Genomic DNA, 21769 nt, shown 5'->3' on the forward strand with positions numbered 1-21769 from the left:
GCTATCTTGTAGATAGCAGCGCCGATAATGACAGGGGCGCATAGCGCCCCTGTCATTTACCGCCCAGACCCCCGATCATACATCGGGGAGAAGAAGTGTCAGCGCACATAACGTGCGCTGATACCGCTTCTGGGCTTCGTACATCTACCCCACTAGGAGCTCACAGTATATCCATAAGGTGACTTTTGTATATCTTTAAGTTTCTAAGAGATTGATTTGAAAGCTCCATCTATGAGGACTGGAAAGGGAGAGAGCGCACATTCTGAGCATGGAAATGCTTTTAGATTAAACTCTGCCTGTCAGTTCACTTTTTGTTTAACGTTTGCTGCAGTTCAGTGGGTATTTCAGAGAAAACCTTATCAATAAGTCAAGTCCTATCCTGTCGCAGCCTTTCAAATTACTAGAAACAAATTACCTCAAACACAGTCTGTTTTCTAGGAGCATGCAGCCTATTGGCTCACTAGGAGTCAGTACCATCACGAGCATGCAGCTTATAGGGTCACTAGGAACCAGTGACGTCGCTGAGCATGCAGCCTATTGGCTCACTAGGAATCAGTGACATCACTGAGCATGCAGCCTATTGGCTTACTAGGAGTCAGTGACATCACTGAGCATGCAGCCTATTGGCTCACTAGGAGTCAGTGACATCACTGAGCATGCAGCCTATAGGGTCACTAGGAACCAGTGATGTCGCTGAACATGCAGCCTATTGGGTCACTAGGAATCAGTGATATCACTGACCATGCAGCCTATTGGGTCACTAGGAATCAGTGACATCACTGAGCATGCAGCCTATTGGGTCACTAGGAATCAGTGATATCACTGAGCATGCAGCCTATTGGGTCACTAGGAATCAGTGACATCACTGAACATGCAGCCTATTGAGTCACTAGGAATTAGTGATATCACTGAGCATGCAGCCTATTGGGTCACTAGGAATTAGTGATATCACTAAGCATGCAGCCTATTGGGTCACTAGGAATCAGTGACATCACTGAACATGCAGCCTATTGAGTCACTAGGAATTAGTGATATCACTGAGCATGCAGCCTATTGGGTCACTAGGAATTAGTGATATCACTAAGCATGCAGCCTATTGGGTCACTAGGAATCCGTGATATCACTGAGCATGCAGCCTATTGGGTCACTAGGAACCAGTGATGTCACTGAGCATGCAGCTTATTGGGTCACTAGGAACCAGTGATGTCACTGAGCATGCAGCCTATTGGCTCACTAGGAATCAGGGACATCACTGAGCATGCAGCCTATTGGGTCACTAGGAACCAGTGATGTCACTGAGCATGCAGCTTATTGGGTCACTAGGAACCAGTGATGTCACTGAGCATGCAGCCTATTGGGTCACTAGGACTTCTCTGTTTACTAGCAACCAGTGACCTCACATCACTTATACATTTTAAACTGCAGCATTCTTATGAATTTGTCTCCCCAAAGCGCTCACCGTGTGTAGGTGAGGGTGTACTTGTGCTTGTACACTGTTGCATTCTGCATAGGATGGCAGAGCTTTTCCCTAACCGTCCTTTATAAAGCACTTTCTTGGCTGCGATAGTTAATGCCTTGATCTCATCTCCTTTCTGGTTTCTCCAAAGACACATGTAACAGGTTCCCTCTGACTGCCTCCTATCTGAAAGCGGCTAATCTGTATAAGCGCATACCGCAGTGGCTTAAGAGCAGGGCACTGTGTGTGTCGGGAATACAATCTACTAATTGCACATGAAGAAGTAATTGAATGCTACTCGAGACTCCTCTCGCTGATTTGCATGACCAAAATAGTGCAAATAATTCTAGCACAAAGCTTGATCTCATTTAGCTCTGGCAGGAAGTCGGCAATAATTAAAGCGTGGGCTAGTACCATATGGGGGAGCTATTTAGGGCACAGATGACTTTAGGGGGAATCCTTTGGTCACCGGAGCTGGAACCAATCTCGCTTCTGTGATGGATTCAATTATTTATCATGGATCTTGAGTTTCACAGTCCGATCCGTACACAAGGCTGAGTAACTGTGCCACGTTGGAGAATACGTGTAACGCTTAGTTATATGGCTGTGGTTTTACCTCTCTGCTCCTCTTTAACAAGAGGTTTGCAAAACATTTGCATGGAAAGTGTACATGTTGCCTATGCACTAAGGATGCGGCCAGCCCCCCCCCCCCCCCCCCCCAAAAGGCAATTTTTTGGCTTGCTTTGTATAGAAATAAAGTGACGTGCAAAGTGTTACACCTGGAACAGATGAGAACTTTTACTTTTTTTTTTTTTTGTCTTTTTAAGATTTTTTTTCTCTGTTATTGGTTATGTTGCTATGTCTGTCTCCAGCCTGCCCTATTATTAATAGTAAAGAAAAGGGTCTGCATTGGCTTAGTATACACCTATATATTAAATGTATGTCGTACTATCCTTCACTTCTTGCTCTCTGTGCCTCAGTTTTGCTCTCTGTGCCTCAGTTTTGCTCTCTGTGCCTCAGTTTTGCTCTCTGTGCCTCAGTTTTGCTCTCTGTGCCTCAGTTTTGCTCTCTGTGCCTCAGTTTTGCTCTCTGTGCCTCAGTTTTGCTCTCTGTGCCTCAGTTTTGCTCTCTGTGCCTCAGTTTTGCTCTCTGTGCCTCAGTTTTGCTCTCTGTGCCTCAGTTTTGCTCTCTGTGCCTCAGTTTTGCTCTCTGTGCCTCAGTTTTGCTCTCTGTTTTGCAGGTGTAAAGGATGGAGCATTCACAGTGTTGCAGGTGGTGGAGGCACTTGGGTAAGCCGGTGGGTGTGTGTTCTGTGTATAAGGCTTGGGGACCTGTATACAGCTCGGTGATATCCGGGTGGTTTCCTCAGATTGATTTTTGAATCCTTTCGGAAATGAACTGCTCTGTTCTATGTGAGGTTCCCCGTGACTCGGTTGTTGTCACATGTGCTCATGTGGGCAGAGATCTTTCCCAGGTCTGCAAATCATTCTTGGGGCAACTGAAAGGCTTTGCCCACCTGTAAAACATGTTCCCCTTTGGTTGTGGTGCCCATCACAGCCCATTTTCGTGCAGTGCTAGCACTGGAGATCTGGAGGGCTGTCATTGTCTGGGAGTCTCAGACTCTAGCTCAGTATGGGCCTGGTTCTAAGTTGGACGCAGCTGCACCTGCAGCTTTATACGAATGCCACTACAAAGCCCTTCCCTGGTGCGTCCGAATGCAAGGACTATGGCTTCCTTTTGTGAGCGATTCAGCATCTCTGTACACAGCCACTATCAGCAGCACGCCCCGCGACACTCCGATAAGACGCAGTATTTCTGCGCATCTGATTGGCCACCTCCAAATCACCACCAGGGAACGCCCCTTACATTTCCTATACATGTTTGCTACTGTGCATCTAAATCTGCGCAAACGAAATATTGAGGCATGCGCCCTGCGACTCGGACACATGCCCAGACGAAAAACATAGCTCCTTTGCTTCCGACATTGCCACTGTGTCCGACCCAGAATCAGGCCCTATGTATATTGTACACAGCGCAGGCATCCCTCAGTCGCTGCTGCCAGCGTTGGTGGGACGAGGCTGCATTCTGGTAACAATTGGTACATGGGTTGTAGTAAGGATGTCCACAAATAGTACTGGTTGTCTAATGTTCCATTACTAGCCCCTTATGGTACATCTACATGGCTGCGTTCCAGGATATTAACACTAGGTAACAGACCGTGCAACTGTTCTGTAACCCGCATACACCGGAAAAACTCCCAATTTACCATAGACCTGTTCCTTATAGGGTACAAGGAACCTAACTGATAAATGCAGCTTAACAACAACAATCTGGCAACGCAGTTCACAGTGAACACTTCGCAGGCCTTGGAAAATTACCCCCTCTGCTCCTTTCCTCTCTTGTATTAGCCTTAACTAACAATAATTATTTCTGTAATGGTAATGATTTTGTAAATTGTATCAATGTGAAAACATTTTAAAAGTTAGTTAAAAAAATTAAAAATGACAAGATTGGGTGATGGGCTTGGCGAGTTTAGCGACCAGGGTTGCTACCTGAAGACCCCTGGTGTTGCCTAGTCATTCTAGCACCCTGCACCTGTCACAGCTCGTGCATTTCCTCTTTCCTGCTTGCTGTGTCGCTCTGTGCTGGTGCTTCTAGCACACTCTGCTCTGTATCTCAGCAGTTTGTTGCATCAGTTGAGTGTGCTAGAAGCAGCAGAGCAGAGAGCAAACACCCAAGGCAGAAAAGAGGAACTGCATTGGGTATCTGACAAGTGAATGGTGCTAGAATGAACACTACGTGGCCTGATTGTAACTTGCACAATGCAGGCTTTTGGCATCTGTATTTTGAAACCGGAGTCTCTTGTCTGTGACAAGTGCTTAAGATCTCCAGGCATAGGGCTGCGTCACCAAAAAAGGAGAGTCCTTCCTTTTAAATATGTCTTTGCACCCTGCCTATGGCGCGCAGCATGTTAACTTCTACTGATGCCTTTTTCCGCAGATCATGTCTGGCAAACCCCGAACCTAGGACGAGGGGGCGAGGCGTGCAGCTGCTGTCGCAGGTTCTACTACAGTGCTATTCCAGATTGCGAGAAAAAGAAGGTATTGCCAGGCCTTTCCGCCTTTAGAGAGCATGCCCGAGCATCACACATTAAGAGCCTCCATCAGAACACTCTTATATTTAGTGGGATGATTCCGCTGTGTCAGAACAAATGTTTGGATTGATTCAGCATGTGCAGTAGGGGGGGGGGGAGTTCTGTTCCTTTGTAATTGTCTATTAATGGGCACATCCAGATGTTTTTCAAAGCTCTGCAGAGCTTGCTCGTGCTAATACTGCTTATCAGGCATTAACATCAGCAGAATAAAACACAGAGAGCAGCTGACATAATATGTGCCGCTCTATGGTCACGTCCATGGTGTGGGACATCTTAATCATCCGAAATATAGTATGTTGGAGTCATAGGAGGAGAGGATGTGGGTGTGCCATTATATCCGTACAGAAACGCAGACCTGTTCTTACTACTTGTATCATAAGCCATCTCCGCACAGGAATGCTGATTCATGTGGTTAATGGGATTTGTGCACTTTGACATACTTAAGGATGATTCACTTGCAGTGTATTTAAAGTAATGGGGGGAGGATTACTGCAGGTATCTCAGGAGCTGGTGGTTTCATTTGTCAGAAATTTGGGTGGGGGCGGCATTCAACTTGAAGCATAGCACCGTTCCGGAACAGCTCATCACAGCCGCGACATTAGAAGTTTCCCCTCGCACCCTGAATAGGTGCACAGGAAAACTTGTGTTATCGGTGGCACAGTAATTGTCTGTGACGTTCGCCTCCGAGCACCACGCCGATAATTGGCGCCATAATGACCCCCCCCCCCCTAATGAAACCTATATTGCAGTAGGAGGCAATTGAGACTAAATTGGTCATTTTTTGTTCTTTCTCACTGTAACACTTTGTAACACTTTCATATAGAAAGTATGGAGAGTAATACATTTTTATTTTGCTATATACGTCAATTGTAAAGCATAGCTTTCATATAGAGCTTTATTTTTGGGGGGATTTGTTTATTTTGCTATCAGGGAGCGGTTAACATAAATACCTGTAAAAAAAAAATAAAAAAATTCTCATAGCAAAATAATACATCCTAAACAGATATAACCTATAAATCAGACTTTGTCTTGTATTCACATGCTCAGAACAAACAGGGCTCTGACTAAACGGCTGCCATTGGCAATTTTACTTACTGTCGCCTGTTCTAAAATCTGACGACATCAGCTGCCCGGTGGGAATATTGAGTCAGGTATTCTGTCATAAGCCTGATCTAAACTTTTTCTTTTTTTACCCTTTTGGGTCTTTAAACAATGACCAAATTGAAATAAAATATATATAATTTTAGCTGTAATCTATTACTACTTTTTTTCCCAATTCCATTATAGCCCCATGTCACTGTCATTATTAGAGTGCATTTGCTAGATCATTAATATCTACGTGGAGTAATTAACGGAGTCGTCTTTAGTTAATCATGTTAAAAATATACCAAAAGACTCTTTAGATATTAACTTGGGGCTCACACTGGCATATAACTGGTTCGTCTCTTATGTTGGGCACCTTAGTGTGGGTAGTGTGGCCCTGTCCTTACATCTGCCAGTACTGACGTTCACTCTCTCTAATCCACGCTCTCCATCGTCTAGTGCGGGTCCTGGTTGAGTTCTATGAAAACCGGCTGAAGGATCATCATGTCATCACACCGCATGTCCTTCAGGGGCTCAAGGCGCTGGTAAGTCACATGTCCTACACAACCAAACCTCCGTGCTGGCACAAGGGGCTGGATTCATGCCATGCAAATCTTCTAGTAAAGAGCAATTGCCAATTGCTACCGGATCAAATGTAATTGCCTGCAGATTGTGGAAAGTGCCAGTTTTTTATTTTATTTTTGTTATATTTAAGCCTTTTTTTTTTTTTTTTGCTTTGAGATGGTTTGAATGAGATTTCTGGGGGGCCGATAGTCTATGCACTTGAGACCTCCTGCACCTATGTAGCAATTTGGATGACTAATCTACTTGGTTTATAAGACTTGTGCCAAGTCGTTGCATCTGTAGGCACAAAGTAACTAGTCATCACAGGCGGCATGTGTCAGAGATCGATCAGGACTGTCTTGTTTGATCGCTAACTGCCATGTGCCGGGTTATCAGCGACTGCACTACCCGGGGCGGCATGACACCTGTTCACACGGCCTGAGTGCCAGGCTGTCAGATCCTACCTATTTGATCGTCCTTAGGTGTCTTCAATGAGGACACAGATGCTGTTGCTCAGCACCGAGATTGTGCAACCATCAATACCCACGGGTGAGCGAATTAGCTAAAGACAAAAAGAATGGTGTAATAGGTTCCAATTTCTCACGTAACTTTGGGATTTCAGATAGATTGCCGCTAAATTTACAGCGCCAATTGGCTCTAACGCTGAACTAGCCTTATAACTGGTAGCCATTTTAAACGTAGTGACGAAATCGCTGAAAGTTTGCCGGTTATGTGGAATCTGACCCTTTTTCATGACCCCCCCCCCCATACAGTTTAAATAAAATGTATATAAGAATTTGATCTAGTTCATATAGAAGTCCTGTAGGAAAACATGCCTTTCGCTGGAGATCATGTTTAAATATGAAATTAGTGATGTTCAAGTTCTATGTCCTCTCACAGATTATGATTCTTTATAATAGAGCAGGTAGGTGTTACATTATAAGGAGAATGTGCCTTGATAACCTGTATTTTCCCCCTATGTCAGAGCTTGTCTGAGGTTCTCCCGCCAGGCCTAGCAGTGTCTGTGCTGAAATCTGTATTCCAGGAAGTACATGTGCAGGTAACAGTCCGTCTTCCACTATTAAGATATTTTTTTTTTTTTTTTACCTCATTTAACCCTGAGCGCTGACACTTATTTTATTTCCTTGCAGTCTTTAATGATGCTAGATCGTCATACCGTCTATATGATCATCACTAATTTTATGCGGGTCCGTGAAGAAGGTAAAAATGTAAAACAGCCCCCCAAAAAAAGTATTGATGTGCATTTCGGACCATATTTGCCAATTACTTCCAGTTACCGATCAAGGTTCCTTCAGCTGTGATTTGGCTCTATAGGGTTATTCCATGCCAAATCATCACAGCTTCCAACCCGGCTGTCTCAGATTTTTATGAAATTTGGTAGGAAGATAGACGGCATAAAGTAACTTTCTGGTGTAAAATTTTCCTCCTCAGTGATACACGGTGTTCATGCAACAGGGCTGCAAACATGAGCAAAAAATTGACATTTTATGCTTGCAAGGTCAACTAAAACGAATCATAACTTTGCTTCTAAAGGTGCATACACACGGTCAGATTTGTCAGATGGACGATTTGACCGACGATTTGACCGATTTGAACTACTAACGATTTTTGACTGCATTAAAATGAATGGAATCGTCCAAATCTGACTGCAAACACATCAGATGTCAGGTATCGTTATCTGACCATCGGGAACGCGCATCGTTCATCGTTCAGACATGTCAGATTTGAACGATTTTTGAAATCGTTATCGTTCAGATCTGTAAAAAAATCTGACCGTATGTATGCACCATGAGTGTGGTAGAACTTTCATGTTGGTCTTGTTTTGAAGCTAAGGGACCATAGTTTTCATAAAAAAATGTTTTATATTTAAATATTGACTTTTACATTTCAAGGTCACATGATGTGACCTTGAATATCTAAAAAAAAGTGCATGTTTTAATTTTTTTGTATATAAAGTATGTTATACAATTAAATAGAATCTGTATTTGGTATAAGTACATCTTTATTGCCCGAAAATGCATCTTGTTTGCAATTGGATTCAAGAAACAGCTTCATGCGACTGTACTGATTAATCTGATATGTACAGGAACAGACAAATCTCAAGTGCACAACTCCCAAATTACTGATTATATATAATATACATTATGCAATAAAATTTTGCAATCAATAGAGGTTTTTAGCATAATCATGGCCAAGGTTATGGGCCTACCCACCATATCCACCATTATGCAATAAAATTTTGCATTGTTTATGCTAAAAACTTCTATTGATAGCAACATTTTATTGCATAATGTATTTATATATAATCAGTAATTTGGAGTTGTGCACCTGTGATTTGTCTGTTTCTGTGCCTGCAAGAAGTCTCAACAGGTAGCACCTCCCATTATATATATTCAAGGTGTGCAGTCCAGGAATCTTGCCTATACACTCCATTTAATGTGCTTTATTGCACACCTGAAGGAAAGGAGACTCATTCAGCCTGAACTAGCACCCCTCCCTTATTGGTTTAAAAGTATGGACTCTGGTATTGTATATGCACAATATTAATAGGCACAATTTTAGGTAAGTCCTACAAGTTATATACTGTAGTGCAACTTTGGGTTGATTTTTGGGGCATGGGTCCCCTGGATTGCTTTGGTTGGTCTGCTTCAGGGCATCGCATTATAACACATTCTTTCTTTTTTGCACTTTGCTGTTTTGTTTTTATTATATTTGTATTTTCACCTTTCCATGGAGCCATAGTGGCTCTTACCTTTCTTCTTATTTCACTTTTCTCATTAGGGCGATGCCCTGGGGTGGCTCGGCTGCGCCGATTTAGGGGTGTCCTGCACCATAAATTTGAACCCTAGTATGTTAGGGACCTACCCTAAAGATGTTACCTGGATATGGTGGGTAGGCCAATAACCTTGACCATGAGTATGCTAAAAACCTCCCATTATATATATTCAGGGTGTGCAGTCCAGGAATCTTTCCTCTAGACTTAATCTGATATGTGACACATGTCTGTGTGTGATAAATCTGTATAGAAAGCACAAAGGACCTTGGCGTCGAAAAAAAAAACACGGGCGCTGCATTGTAGCGCTTCGTGTACAGACTCAGTTGCACGCGAATACACAAGTGTCGCATATCAAATAAATCCGTGCAGTCTCGTGAAGTGGTTTACAACGAAGACGCGTTATCAGGCAGAAAGATGCTCGGCGCAAGCCAAGTCAGACGGGACCTGGGCTCCAAGTAGATCTATTTAGCGCGAGTATAGCAGTATTGTATGAGGACACATCTGTACTAGATATAGACATATAACCTGTGTGGGATACAGTGGGGCAAAAAAGTATTTGGACAGCCACCGATTGTGCAAGTTGTTGCACTTTAAAAGATGAGAGCGGTCTGTAATTTCCATCATAGGTACACTCTAACTGTGAGAGACAGAATCAGAACAGAAAATTCCGGAAATCACATTGTATGATTTTTAAACAATTTATTTGTATATTCTTGCGGAAAATAAATATTTGGACAATCAAAAAGTTTAACTCAATACTTTAAGTAACCTCGGTTGGCAATTACAGAGGTCAAACGTTCCTGTAGTTCTTGACCAGGTTTGCACACACTGCAGCAGGTATTTTGGACCACTCTTCAATGCAGATCTTCTCTAGATGTGTCATGTTTTGGGGCTGTCGCCGGGCAACACGGACTTTCAACTCCCTTCACAGATTTTCTATTGGGTTGAGGTCTGGAGACTGGCTAGGCCAATCCAGGACCTTGAAATGCTTCTTACGGAGCCACTCTTTAGTTGCTCGGGCAGTGTGTTTGGAGTCATTGTCATGCTGGAAGACCCAGCCACGTTGCATCTTCAATGCTCTTACTGAGGGAAGGAGGTTTTCCCCAAAATGTCATGATACATGGCCCCATTCATCCTCTCCGTAATACGGATCAGTCGTCCTGTCCCCTTTGCAGAAAAGCATCCCCAAAGCATGATGTTTTCACCCACATGCTTCACAGTGGGTATGGTGTTTTCGGGATGCCACTCATCATTTTTCTCCAAAAAAGTTATATTTTGGTCTCATCTGACCACTTGACATTCTCCCAATCCTCCTCTGGATCATCCAGATGGTCACGGACAAACTTTAGACGGGCCTGGACATGTGCTGGCTTAAGCAGGGGGACCTTTCGGGCGCATTAGGATTTGAATCCATGACGACTTAGTGTTACTAATGGTAACCTTTGTGACTGGTCCCAGCTCCCTTGAGGTCATTGACCAGGTCCCCCCGTGTAGTTCTGGGCTGATCCCTCATCGTTCTCAAGATCATTGATACCCCGCGAGGTGAGATCTCGCATGGAGCCCCTGGTCGAGGGAGATTGTCAGTGATCTTGTATTTCTTCCATTTTGTAATAATTGCGCCAACAGTTGATCTCTTCTCACCAAGCTGCTTGCCTATTGTCGAGTAGCTCATCCCAGCCTTATGCAGGTCTACAATTTTGTCCCTGGTGTCCTTAGACAGCTCTCTGGTCTTGGCCATGGTGGAGAGGTTGCAGTCTGATTGTTTGAGGGTGTGGACAGGTGTCTTTTATACAGTCAGTTAACCAGTTCAAACAGGTGCCATTAATACAGATAACGAGTGGAGGATAGATGAGCTTCCTAAAGAAAAAGTAACAGATCTGTGAAAGCCAGAATTCTTGATGGTTAGTAGGTATCCAAATATTTATTTTCCGCAAGAATATACAAATAAATTGTTTAAAAATCATACAATGTGATTTCTGGAATTTTTTGTTCTGATTCTGTCTCTCACAGTTAGAGTGTACCTATGATGGAAATTACAGACCTCTCTCATCTTTTAAAGTGCAACAACTTGCACAATCGGTGGCTGTCCAAATACTTTTTTGCCCCACTGTATATATTATAGCTGTAGTCAAGTATCTACACATCTTGGTCTGTACGCTGACTTTCTGTGTTAATATCTAACTGCAGAGCTAAAGGGACTTGGAGCGGATTTCACCTTCGGGTTTATTCAAGTCATGGATGGGGAGAAGGACCCTCGTAACCTCTTGGTCGCCTTCCATATCGTTCAGGACATTATTACAAAGAACTATGCTCTTGGTAAGACCAATGGTCATGAGCAGGTCTGTTGTTATATTCCATTATACAGCTGAGGGTTCACTTGTCAGTTTGATTATGAAACCTCTGTGGCTTGATGTTGGCCAAAGCCTCCTGCCATTATATTTAGATGGAAGACCTGCATTGGCTCTATGCGTGGATGAACATTAACCCCCCACAAGGAGCAGGGAACAAGTTTGGGAAACTACCCCCCTCCCCTTCTTGGCACAAGGTTGTATTTGTATGTACTAGTCACATCAGGCGATCATGGGGCATTAGTCTGTTCATCCAGGGCTGTATTAGGCTGGCACGTGGCTGGAATCCTGGGTCCATGGCTGCATAAGACTATTAACATGGGCAAAGAACTGTATATTAAATGTGATGTTTAATCAGAGTATATTAGGCTGCTATGTAGGCATCGGTCTGTAATGGTGGGCATGACGTGTTTGGCATAGTGCTGGTATTCAGCATGGCGTTTTATGATCTACAACAGGCTGTGATGGGCATAGGGCTTGTAATGTTGATCTATGGCTGCAATGGGACTGCGGTGGGCACAAAGCTGTATATGGGACTGTGGTGGCTGTGACATGGGTAATTTTGGCACATGTATGGCACTGCTGGAGGCTGTTACACTGGGCCTAGCACTGTATATGTGATGGCATAGTACTGTATCTTGTGAGTATTGACCTGTTGTGTATGTAGTATGTACCTTTTCCACAGTACGTCACATGTTATTTTGTCACTGTGAAATGTATCGGTGCTCACCGTAGCACGTGTGGTATTCATCTTTTTGCCTTTTTCCATGCCATTCATATTATTTGGCCCTTCACTATACAGGTCCCTAAATCTGTCCTCATTAAAAGTTGGGCACCACTGCTCTAAAAAGTGAGATTTACAACGGCCTTGGTAAAAGGGTAACGGTGGAATATATTGGACTGAACCACTATTTTGTGGCATGGGGGAAGCTGCATTGTAGAGTAAAGCAGTAACACCATCTTTAGGAGAAGCACCATGTGTTTTTCTTGTGTGAAGGTGAATCATTGCAGAGTTTTATACCTGAATCCTTATCAGCCAGTTACAGTCTCCTATAACCCACGTAACAAGCGCCACATTCTACAATCAGGCAATTTAATATTACTTTATTGCTAATAGTGTTTGTTTAATCTAATTATGTATTATATTAACAGCCATTTGTCATGTTTCTCAAGTCATCTGGAATGACATTAGGTGCTAAGGGCAGTTTTCGTGCAAAGTTTACAGAAAAGTAACAGTCTACACACATCACTTTAAATGGGACAGGAGGAACGCTAATACATGGGGGACAATGTAATACTGTCCAAGATGAAGGAACCGGCCTGATTTTAGCGAGTTTGCTCCTAATTTTAAAGAGGCAATCCGTTATAAGGCCGGTTTTGCCTTATAATTGATTTGCTCTTTAAATTTAGCAGCAAGCTCGCTAAAATCACGCCGGTTCCTTCATCCCAGAACCTGCTGCATAACCCACATAGAGTTTAAGAGCTTGGAATTGTTATTTTGTGAAATGTACATTGAGTTTTTATTTTTCGTTTTGGCTAGGGCCATTTGTGGAGGAGTTGTTTGAAGTGACGTCCTGCTACTTCCCCATTGATTTCACCCCTGTAAGTTTCTGCTCCTATACAAAGCCCATTACTTTTTTGCCACATTGCTTTTAGAATATCATGGTCTCTATTTGTTTGCTTTGCAGCCACCCAACGATCCGCACGGGATCACCAGGGAAGACTTGATATTGGGCCTTCGTGCTGTATTGGCGTCTACCCCTCGTTTTGCTGAGGTAAATATTTGACTGGTTGCATAGCGCAGAGAAGGCTTCCTGTAGCTCTCTAGTTCTCGTGGAACTAACAGTCTCAGCATGCGTCGCCTTCCTGGGTCTTGTTTGATAGTTCTGAATTTCCACAAAGGCTTCTGAAGTGTGAATTTGTTTTTGCTGATCTATTTCATTAACTGTGTATCCCATCTTCAGGCTAATTTGACTTCCCTGGCTTTCTTATGTCAGTGCAAGTTATTACACAAGTCGCCCTTTCAAATATTTACATCAATAAACCCATCGCGTATTTTGTAAATGTTCATTTTGCAGCTGTGAAAGCACTATAGTATACTGTGGGGGCTATTCGGTTAGCGGAAGTGGGCGCCAGATATGGGAGAAGCTGTCGGGGGCGGCACCTAATGGCATCCAACGTCTCCCATGTTCCCTCTCCTCCCATAGAGGTGTGCAGGACGATCTGTGGCATTGAGCTACCGTCATCATGCAAATGACTGAATTACCGCGTTATACAGCTTTGCTATGTGTTCGTTAATCTCTTCTGAAGCGAGACCAATCGATTATAAAAAGAGGTGTTAGGGAGCTCTATGCAAGTGCTAGGGAGCTCTATGCAATGTATAGTATTTTTAATATGAAAATATTAATAACATAATTACAAACATTATACATATAGATCGTATAAAACACAGGCCAATGGTATTCAGGCAAGATCTGACCATGTGTATTAGTGAGCCACTGGTATGTCCAAGTAAGGGAGTACCAATAATAGTAGATAGCGGACCAGCCGCAAATGATGACTTCAGTACTTTATAGATGATAGAAGTTAGGTGTATGCGGGTAATTTCCATTAATCAGATAGAGATATTACCAGCTTGTTGTGAAATGAGCCCGTCCAGTCTTTAGCATGAAAGCTCGCAGTTTGCGTTGGCTGCCGGTTGTAAACGCTGGATGTGCCAAAATTCCGGCTTTCAATCTTGGTCCGGATAAGGCTGGACAAGTGACCGAAAAGTGTCTAGTGGATAAAATGCTCAATGCAGAGGTTCCCAGACTCGATACTCAAGGCACCTTAGCAGTCCATGTTTCTTCTTCACGTTCCATATGGGACACAGACAGAGACCATGAGTATAGGGTGGAGCAGGAGGAGTCCAGGCACCAACTAGTTAAGCTTCACCCTGCCCTTGACCATAGGTGACTTAATTAGTACCATAGTCAATTTGATTTATCCACCGGTGCTCAACCATGGATATATCTCATACCTGAACCGTTGGGGTGCCTTGAGGGACTGCGTTTGGGGACATCTGGCTTAATATGTTAAGCTGGGTACACCTTAGAAGATATCTTGAGAAATTTGGCCGATTCCGATGCAACTAAACGATCAATCGTTCATATCGTCCAGTGTGTACGCATGATGACGATGCGCGCTCCCCCGCCGGTCGACCGTCGCATCCTCCGATCTTTTGTACATGCAGAAAGATCTGAGGATGTCACTAGCGATGCTATGCTGCCGAATGCAGCATGGCCCCCGCTACCCCACCGCCGTCACTCTGTCGCTTCCGGCATCGGCAAATTTGTATGCACTTGCCGATGCCGGCACCCCCGCCGGGTCTGTCGCGCACGATAGCTTGGCTGGGTACACATCGTCTGTGTACGCAGCTTTAGACCTAGAACTTCAGAAGCCTGTCATGAGGCCAATTTATTAGCGTCCCTTCCAACAGCGAATAAGCCGGATTAAGTAGCCCTGCCAACCATTATTGAAAGTTTTTATGATTCCATAGTAATTTGGTGCATACATTCCCATGTGTCGTGTTTCCTGTTTTATTACAAATATTAAATATTTTTGTTTAAATATTTTACTCCTTCTCCTCCTCCCTTTTACATTGTATTGCCTTTTCCTGCAAAGCTAGTAACTGCGGTATACAAATGGTTGGAGACAGGCTGGACTGCATTATGCAAAATGAAAGACGAGCCTTATGGGCTTTTAACACCGCTGTCTAGATCCTCATTTAAGGTGCTGAGAGATGTCCCGTGTGGCCTTTTTGGGATAGATCAGTTTTTAAGATTATTTACTATTAAATCTCGCTAAATCTTTTATAGTAGGTGATACTGGAGGATGAATGCTTGCCAAAGTCTACAAGACTGATAACCTGATATCATGCATAAAATACTGTGCGTTATAGACAAAGCAAATCTCAAAAAAAAAAAAAAGTCATAGTTTATATCCCCAGGACATAATATATTCTGCTTTAACATATCACAAAAGTATGCTGTGACCACAGGGGATAGTGTGATATAAAATAAGCCTATATGCGATTTAGGACAACTAGGCCTATCCTGATCCAACTACACACATCAGACATCTTACAACAATCTGTCATTTATTTACACCAACGCTAGTTGCAAAATGGAACACCTCCCCATTGCCTGCCTCACGGGATGCGTTTATCACTCAGCTGGTGACTGACTGGTGACCATATTGTCTGGTGTTGCCAGTTCTCCGTCTGAGATGGGGCGATTGCCACCCTTCAGTGTTGGGGCACGGACTCCAGAGGAGTCCAAGCGCCTGATAACCATGTGGGAACTCAAATCCGATTTCAACCATCACAGTACAGTCTAGCAGAAATCACAAAGGGGGCACCGCGGGTGCCCTAGCCATGAGAGAAACCAGGATCATGTTTTGGGTGGAGCGATATATTCCAGACATCACAGTGGTTTTCATGCGGGTGGGGAGGAAGAGGGGGGTGGTTGGGTGCACCTCTCCTCCAGGACAAGGGATCCGAAGGCATCTGATACATACCATGCTGGGGATCCTTGAAACTTCCATCTGAACTTCTGGTTCCCTCCTAGATTCAGTCACGGAAGAGAAGGTGTTCTGTTGATTTTTTTATTAGCAATAAACTGTTTATAAAAACCTTGGTATGCAGGCATCTTAATCATGGCAGGGGGCTCAACTTGGTACCTGCCAGTCAATACAATGGGATCTATGTACTGAGCCTTGAAGAGATAGAAAATAGACAAGAGATAAAGTACCAACCAATCTGCTCCTAACTGTCCTTTATTCAAACACAGCCTGTAAAGTGACAGTTAGGAGCTGATAGGTTGGTACTTTATCTCTCTCCAAGGCTTAGTACATAGACCCCAATATCTTGGGCTGTTGAGGCCAAGAGCTGACTGTGGATCAGAAAACGTTCAGGGTGAAAGGAGCAAATTTACCCCTGGAACAAGCAATGTTGCAGTACAAGGGGTGCGGATGTATTTAAGTTATTTCGCTTGCAGGGTAAATACTGGCTGCTTTTGCATGTAATGAAAAAATACTGAGCTGCTTTCTCTTTACAGTGGAATTCAGAACTGAGCCTGGGTATGCCCCTCCCAATGCTAAATCTGCCCCACTCATATTAAATCCCCCCCCCCCCCCCCCCCCCATGCTATGCAACATGGTTTTGCCCAGGAGAAAATGTGCACCTTTGTTTTCCTTTGCTTCTAACTCTACTGGATGTTCTGTGACTTACAGTTCTTGCTTCCATTGCTGATTGAGAAAATGGATTCCGATGTACAAAGTGCCAAACTGGACTCATTGCAAACCTTGGTGAGAAGACATTTGAGGATTCCTTACTGTCTGCTATTATCGTGTTTGGGTGGTGGTTCCCTTCCTGGACATGTAGAGCATTTTCATGATTGCTTATAATGAGCCAGCGTTTTATGTAGCTCTGTATATAGTTCAAGACAAAGGGGGACCTGACATTCAAGTGCAGAAGCCAGAAGTGGGTATACAGGGCCTGACGTTTGGACACTTACGTGATCCTGTACATTGCCGTGTTTTTGGCATGTTCATCCTAATGTAGGTTGAGCCTCTGCTAGCTGCAAGCCTGTGATCCAGAAGAGACTGCGTGGTTTGTATAGGTCTCAGTGTGACTTGTGTAGGCCAGGTATGGCGCCTTAAAGTTTTGATTAGCAGCCTGTAGAGTGCTTGGGAGGTTTGTAGCCCGTTACTCAGGCTGCACCCCCCCCTCTTTTGATGTCACTGGCTTTAAAGTGGAATTTATAATGTGTCATGTCCATAGAAATTGCATCTATAAAGATTAGCCTAACATGAATTATTATGGGCATATTTGGGTGGTTTCTTGAAAGTACTTGTGTAGACGTCTGTTTAGCTCAGCCGTTAGATCATCATGTTTTACATATGTTATCTATTTACAGAGTGCTGCATGTGCTGTGTATGAACAGAAGGAGCTGAAAGAGTTTCTGCAGGGCCTTTGGTCTTCCATCCGCAGAGAGGTATTAACTACGTTACTGTAATGTCTTGTGCCCATTAGTTTGGTAAGGACAATTACCCGGGGTTGCCTGCGACACTGACACCATCACCCTGTATCCCAGGTATTCCAGACAGCGAGTGAGAAGATTGAAGCCGAAGGCCTGGCTGCCCTCCACGCTCTGTCTGCCTGTCTGTCCCGCTCCGTCTTAGGTCCGGACTCTGAGGACTCACTGGGCGCCTTTCTAAACAATATTTTGCAAGGTAACTGCTCTGGGTGCTGACTATGTACTGTCAGGAGTCACTTTGTAGTGGTTACGTTGCTAAATAACCCACAAGTTATGTCCTTTTTTAGACTGCAAGCATCACCTGTGTGAGCCGGATATGAAGTTAGTGTGGCCCAGTGCGAAACTACTGCAAGCTGCCGCTGGCGCCTCCCCCAGGGCGTGTCTGAAAGTGACCGCCAGTGTCCTCCCGCTGCTGCTGGAACAGTACAACCAGCACACGCAGGTAAGAGGATCAGGATCCGGGCTCCACAACCAAACTGGGAATTCTTTTTCTTTTTTAGTTCCCCTTCAAGCTTTTTTATGAAAAACCTTTAATACATTTCATCCAGACATTGCAGTGGAAAATTAAAAAACAAAAACAAAAGAAAGTGTTTCATAGTAATGTGAATATTGTAAACACTATTGCTAAGTTATTAATATATTAACAATTACATGAATGATTATAGAGCATATGCCAGCAATACCCTCCTTATTACCTATGATTAGTGACGATATAAACCTCCTGAGTAGTCAGAGCCAAAACAATTCCTGATCACTGTTTGAGGCTTGGTATATTGCTTGGTGCACAATAACAGTGAATTCTATAATTGCGGGTCTATAACGTACCCATGACCAGCTGATGAGCAGGAAGCTCTCTCCATCTGCCATAGGGTGACAGACAATGGGGTAATATTCCAGGGCACTATGTAAAATAAAACACTATAATTAGGGCGTAACAATCTATGAACCAATATTAGGTGAAAAGGGAGAGTAAAATGACTGCAGCTCCTAGACTAGGGCTAATCCATACACCCCAGAAACTATTAAAGGAAAAAATATACCAGTGTTTGGAAAAAGAGATCTTAATTTAACTATCTTTAATCAACAGGATGTATAAGTATATGTAATGGATATCATCCCAAAAAGAAGCCCAAAACTATTAACAAAGTCACCTGAGAAATGTCAGACATCAATTTAATATGGGATGTAGTCGGCCTCCCAGCGTGCGGGATGCCAACGGTCTAAACACCGGCGCCGGAATCCCGACAGCGTCGGGATCCCGGCTCCAATATCCCATTTACTGGCATCCCGAAAGTAAGTATCGGGGGTTAGGGTTAGGCACTAATGGGGGAGGGTTAGGTTTAGAGGAGGAGGTTAGGTTTAGGCACTAGTGGGGGGGAGGTTAGGTTTAGGCAATGTGGAGGGAGGGTTAGGCACTGACTGGGGAGGGTGCGGGAAGGGGGAGGTGAGGTTTAGGTACCGTGGAGGGAGAGTTACTGTGTGGGAAGGGGGAGGTGAGGTTTAGGCACTGGGGGGAGGTTAGGTTTAGGTACCGTGGAGGGAGGGCTAGGTTGCGGGAAGGGGGAGGTGAGGTTTAGGCAACGTGGAGGGAGGGTTAGGCACTGACTGGGGAGGGTTAGGGTGTGGGAAGGGGGAGGTGAAGTTTAGGCACTGGGGGGGGGGGGGGGGGGGGAGGTTAGGTTTAGGCACCGTGGAGGGAGGGTTAGGTTGCGGAAAGGGGAGGTGAGGTTTAGGCAATGTGGAGGGAGGGTTAGGCACTAATTGGGGAGGGTGCGGGAAGGGGGAGGTGAGGTTTAGGCACCGTGGAGGTAGGTTAGGTTTAGGCACCATGGAGGTTAGGCATTGACTGGGGAGGGTTAGGGTGCGGGAAGGGGGAGGTGAGGTTTAGGCTCTAGGGGGGGAGGTTAGGTTTAGGCATCGGTTAGAGTTAGTGGTAGTATGCTTACCTACAGGTGTCTGTATTCTGACCGGCGGCATCTTGACTGCCGGGAGCCCCTACTCAACTCATTTAATATACATAATATACACATAAATGACAAGCATAGCAAAAGTACAAACATATAACACACAAATTACATGAAAACAGTAACAAGGGGAGCGGGATGTACTACGCTCAAAAATGTGGAATCCCCCCGAAAATTCAGTTTTCTTGGATTTTACTGCGTTTCTCATATACGTACCAAGCTCCAGAATATGATGCAATCCAGTGCTTCGGCCCGGTAGGTAACTCCATCTTTAGATGGCAGTACCAATCGGATCCCTTTAAGTTCCCCCTGCAGGGCATGCTTCCTTCTGCGTATGGCCAGAGGGACTTCTGGGTCATGAACTCGGAAGTCCCTCTATTACATAGGACCGCTCTATCCGGGAGAGCCGTCCTTTGCGATTTTCTAGGTACATACCGGTGTTATCGCTGGTATGTACCCGATAATTGACCATATGTACGGCATCGCGCATGCAATGTTCGGTACATCTTGCCCAGGGTGTATTATGACTTGTCGACGCTCTGTTATGTGGTGGCGGACAGGGCTGCGCATCTGTGTGTCCGTGTATGAGATGTTTGGTAGCAACCAGCACTGGTATGGCCTGTCCCACCGACCATAAATCATTTCATACGGTGCACACTACTGGGAGCACGACAGTAACAAATAGCAACTCACTGGTAGAATACCCAGTAATAATTAAATGATTATAGGATCACCTCTGCAGTAGATGTCTTTTATTTAGATCTTGTGGGTAAATAAGTAATCGATGGCAATATTCTCTATGATTAATGTTCCCTCATAGGGGCTGGTTCAGCAGGCAATGCTGGACTCAGATTCCCGATCATCGGGAATCTGTGCATGGGTAGGACCCATTCTGCGAGTGTACAGAATGGGTCCTGCGTAATCGTGTGCAGCCCCTCCGATGCCTGTGCCTGATTGACAGGGAAAGGCATTTAAGGGGCGGTGCAGAGGCGGGGTCGGCTGGTGTTCCTAGAAACGGGGGCGTGTCCACACTGTTTTCCTGGAGTGGCAAGACCAGGGACTGCGTCGATAGATGCAGTTTCCTGGCCTTGCAAGCAGGCCAGCCTGAGTAAGCTGAGGCTTACTCAACATGCCGGAGGCCCGGCGCCATCAACCATTGCGACCATCGAATCATCCCCATAGTCTGATAATGGAAGGGAAACGGCTTCAGATGCAAAGAGCCATCACTGTCCCAATAGTAAACACTCAGAGAAAACCACAACCAGTGTATGTGGACTTAATTGCAAAAGGAGAGTCCTGTATTAAATTCAGATACAGTATGATGACAAAAATTGGAACTAATTTACAAAGGGCCTGATTTTTTTTAAAGACGACCTCCTGGCCGCTCGCTATGCCGTGTGTGACCACTCACAGCTTTAGCTCGCGGCCAGGTGATGGTCGCGATGGTCACGACCATCGGGGCTCGCGGCGAGACCCTTGTGGTAGGGTCTCGTTCCCGAAAGCCCCAGTGAGCTTTCGGCTCTAATAGAGCCAGAAGCTCACCCACTGACATCACTCGTGATGTCAGTGGGGCCACCCCCAAACGGCAGGCGTTCCTTCGGGAACACCTCCGTTTGGCCAGCCACCCCCCCCTGCCCGCCTCTAAAATGGGGCAAGCTGTCAAGCACAATCGACAGCTGTCCTGCTTTGGTGCAAGACCCGTAGCGACGGAGCGCCCGTCGCTTGCCGTGTCTCGCGCATCGGCCCCTCTTGCGAGCACTTTACGCGCGCGAGCGGGTCTGAATCAGGCCCAAAGTCTACATGAGGGTTGTAACAACATCTGTCTCCAGGAACATAGATTAGATGCTGCTGAGAGGACTCTGCACAGGTTATTCTCCTTTTTCGTGCTGATATTTATTACTTTCTGGAGTTCATATGGTGAGATAAAGGGCCTTGACCCTCATCTCAATCTGCTTACGTGTGATACAACCGTTCACCCTCTGTTTCTTCGTTCTGTTTAATCCCAGAGCAGCCATCGTAGGACAATCCTGGAGATGACCTTGGGGTTCCTCAAGCTGCAGAGCCGGTGGCTGCAGGAAGAAGGTAATTTGTGCTGCTAGGGGCTCCCTCCTCCCCGTGCTGCGCTGTAGTTCATCTGCTTCTCTGCAAGGGGGTGTGCGCAGGCTGTTACCCCACAGTATAACTCTGACGGACCTAGCTTCTATCCAGCGTGTGGGAGTAAATCCCATCTATAATGGGTCTTTAAAAGGGGAATCTGTGGTAGTTCAGGGGCAAAAAAACACCTCTTTCTCCTCTCACTCGTACTCCTGCTTTCCGCCATGGTGAT

General features: G+C 44.9%; 1 protein-coding gene across 1 annotated transcript in view; it reads left to right on the forward strand.

Annotated features, from left to right (window-relative positions):
* MMS19 (MMS19 cytosolic iron-sulfur assembly component) overlaps positions 1 to 21769 on the forward strand; it is a 43545-nt gene that overhangs the window by 9485 nt on the left and 12291 nt on the right. Inside the window, exons 2-14 of the mRNA XM_088449960.1 lie at positions 2697 to 2745; positions 4457 to 4557; positions 6153 to 6238; positions 7243 to 7317; positions 7409 to 7478; positions 11242 to 11370; positions 12943 to 13004; positions 13091 to 13177; positions 16674 to 16748; positions 17360 to 17437; positions 17537 to 17675; positions 17767 to 17921; positions 21450 to 21525. Of these exons, the coding sequence (XP_088306086.1) occupies positions 2697 to 2745; positions 4457 to 4557; positions 6153 to 6238; positions 7243 to 7317; positions 7409 to 7478; positions 11242 to 11370; positions 12943 to 13004; positions 13091 to 13177; positions 16674 to 16748; positions 17360 to 17437; positions 17537 to 17675; positions 17767 to 17921; positions 21450 to 21525 (1182 nt within the window). The remainder of the gene's footprint in view (positions 1 to 2696; positions 2746 to 4456; positions 4558 to 6152; positions 6239 to 7242; positions 7318 to 7408; positions 7479 to 11241; positions 11371 to 12942; positions 13005 to 13090; positions 13178 to 16673; positions 16749 to 17359; positions 17438 to 17536; positions 17676 to 17766; positions 17922 to 21449; positions 21526 to 21769) is intronic.

Source organism: Taudactylus pleione, unplaced genomic scaffold (genome assembly GCF_031769625.1).
Source record: "Taudactylus pleione unplaced genomic scaffold, aTauple2 ptg000502l, whole genome shotgun sequence".
Classification (NCBI taxonomy): domain Eukaryota; kingdom Metazoa; phylum Chordata; class Amphibia; order Anura; family Myobatrachidae; genus Taudactylus; species Taudactylus pleione.